Genomic DNA, 2,151 nt, shown 5'->3' with positions numbered 1-2,151 from the left:
GGAGCGGAGCGGCGGCGCCGGGGCGCGGAGTCCCAGCGGCGGCCGCAGCCCTCCGGCACGGCCCCGGGCCCATCCCGGGAGCCGCCGCTAGGTGGGGGGGGGAGCCCGGCCCCGGCCGCCCCGGCCGCACAACAATGACTTTGGGCAGCAGCGGCGGCGGCGGCTGCGGGATCATGTCCGAGCGCTCCCCGGAGGAAGAGCCGCTCTCCGAGGTGGAGGACGCGGATATCGACGTGGTGGGCCCGCCCCAGGATGGGGGCAAGTACAGCGAGGAGGAGGAGGACGAGGACGAGGAGGAGGAGGACGAGGAGGACGGCGGCGATCCGCTGGGGCTGGCGCTGCCGCGGAGCGGGGCGGCCAAGGCGCGCATGGGGGGGTCCCCGGAGCGGCTGTCCCCCGCCGGCGGCTCGGAGCCGGCCTGCGCCCGCGGCGCCGCGCCCGGGGAGAAGGCGCCCGCGGGCGGCGGCGGCGGCGGCGCGGGGGGGAAGAACCCGCTGGTGAAGCCGCCCTACTCCTACATCGCCCTCATCACCATGGCCATCCTGCAGAGCCCCAAGAAGCGGCTGACGCTGAGCGAGATCTGCGAGTTCATCAGCGGCCGCTTYCCGTACTACCGGGAGAAGTTCCCCGCCTGGCAGAACAGCATCCGCCACAACCTCTCCCTCAACGACTGCTTCGTCAAGATCCCCCGGGAGCCCGGCAACCCGGGCAAGGGCAACTACTGGACGCTGGACCCCGAGTCCGCCGACATGTTCGACAACGGGAGCTTCCTGCGCCGGAGGAAGCGCTTCAAGCGGCAGCAGCAGCTGCACCCTCCGCACCCCGAGCTGCTGCTGCGGGCCGGGGCCGCCGACCCCGCCGCCTTCCTGCCCGGCTTCGCCTACGGACCCTACGGCTACAACTACGGCCTGCAGCTCCAGGGTTACCCCCACCACCACCACCACCATCCCGGTGGCGGAGGAGGCGGCGCCGCGGGCGCCTTCCCCTTCCCGGCGCCGCACTGCCCGTTACCGGCTCCGCCGCCTCCCGCCGCCGCCTCCGTATTCTCCGCCGCCTCGGGGCTGCCCTCCTTCCTGGGCGGCGAGCTGAACTGCAGGAAGTCCTTCTACCACCCCCAGCTGAGCCCCACCGCCCTGCCCGCCGCCCTCCTCCAGACCCTCAAGCCGGACCCCTCGCCCGCCGGCGGCGGCGGCGGCGGCAGCGGCGGCACCAACCACCCCTCCCGGCCCTCTTTTTCCATAGACAACATCATCGGGGGGGCCGTGCCCCCGCCGCCCAGCACCAACCCCAGCGTCGCGCCCGCCGCGCCCTACCCCGCCGGCCAGGCGGGCCCCCCGGCGCAGGTCCTGGCCGTGCTCAGCCCCGCCTTGGCCCCGGCACAGCCCCAGGTCAGCCTGGCACACGAGCCGCTTCTCCAGCCGGCCCAGAACTTTTCCAGTAAAATCACAACCCTCAGCAGCTGTCATTTTTAAAGTGTGCTGGGGACTGGGGAAGGGGAGGGGGATGGGGGGGAGAGTCGCGAAGCAAACGGCCCCTTTCCAGCTCTCCCCCACTCCTCCGAAACTGGTCCCCTTCCCTCTCCCCGTGTCCCCCCCCATCTCCTCCTGTTGTGTTTTAAGGTAGGAAATATTTCCTTTTTTTTTTTTATTTTTATTTTTTTTTTAATTTTTACTTTATTTCCAGTGGCATCCAGATCTGTTTGTCTCTCGTTGCTTGGAAAAAAAACCAATTCAATAAATCGGGAGGGCGGGAGGAGGGAAAGAATAACACGATTTGGTCCTACAAGCGCCAAAGCGTATTTATAAAGTGGCCGTAACGTAAGCTACGACCTGGGCTGGTTGAACACGCAACGTCTTGTGAGGGGCGGAGGGGGGGGCATGTGAAGAACGAAACCGTCTTAGGGTCGGAAATGTTTCCTTTGAGAGGTGCGGGTTTTCCGCGGGGGTCCCCCAGATCGCCTGGGAAAGCGGCCAGGGGAGTTGCGGACGCCCCCGGTCGCAGCGAGCCCGTTTTCGTTTTTGCAAGTCTCTCTGCCGGGTGGTTTTGCCATGTGTGTCTGTGTCTCCCCTGCTCTCAAAGAAAATGTTTTAATGGTCCGATCTTATTTTTAGTTTCTTTGAAGTTTCGGGTTTGGTTTTAAAAGGCACTGTT

General features: G+C 66.4%; 1 protein-coding gene across 1 annotated transcript; it reads left to right on the top strand.

Annotated features, from left to right (window-relative positions):
• Window positions 1-18: 18 nt before the first annotated feature.
• FOXD2 (forkhead box D2) lies at window positions 19-1,640 on the top strand. Its single transcript, XM_057390509.1, is given in 3 exon segments — window positions 19-921; window positions 924-973; window positions 975-1,640. Coding segments are annotated over 3 exon segments (1,335 nt in total). The 5' UTR covers window positions 19-134; the 3' UTR covers window positions 1,473-1,640.
• The last annotated feature ends 511 nt before the right edge of the window (window positions 1,641-2,151 follow it).

The sequence above is a fragment of the Malurus melanocephalus genome, unplaced genomic scaffold (genome assembly GCF_030028575.1).
Source record: "Malurus melanocephalus ecotype Western Australia unplaced genomic scaffold, MMel_1.1 scaffold_28, whole genome shotgun sequence".
In the NCBI taxonomy this organism is placed as follows: Eukaryota; Metazoa; Chordata; class Aves; order Passeriformes; family Maluridae; genus Malurus; species Malurus melanocephalus.
This window is presented reverse-complemented; position numbering and strand designations above follow the sequence as displayed.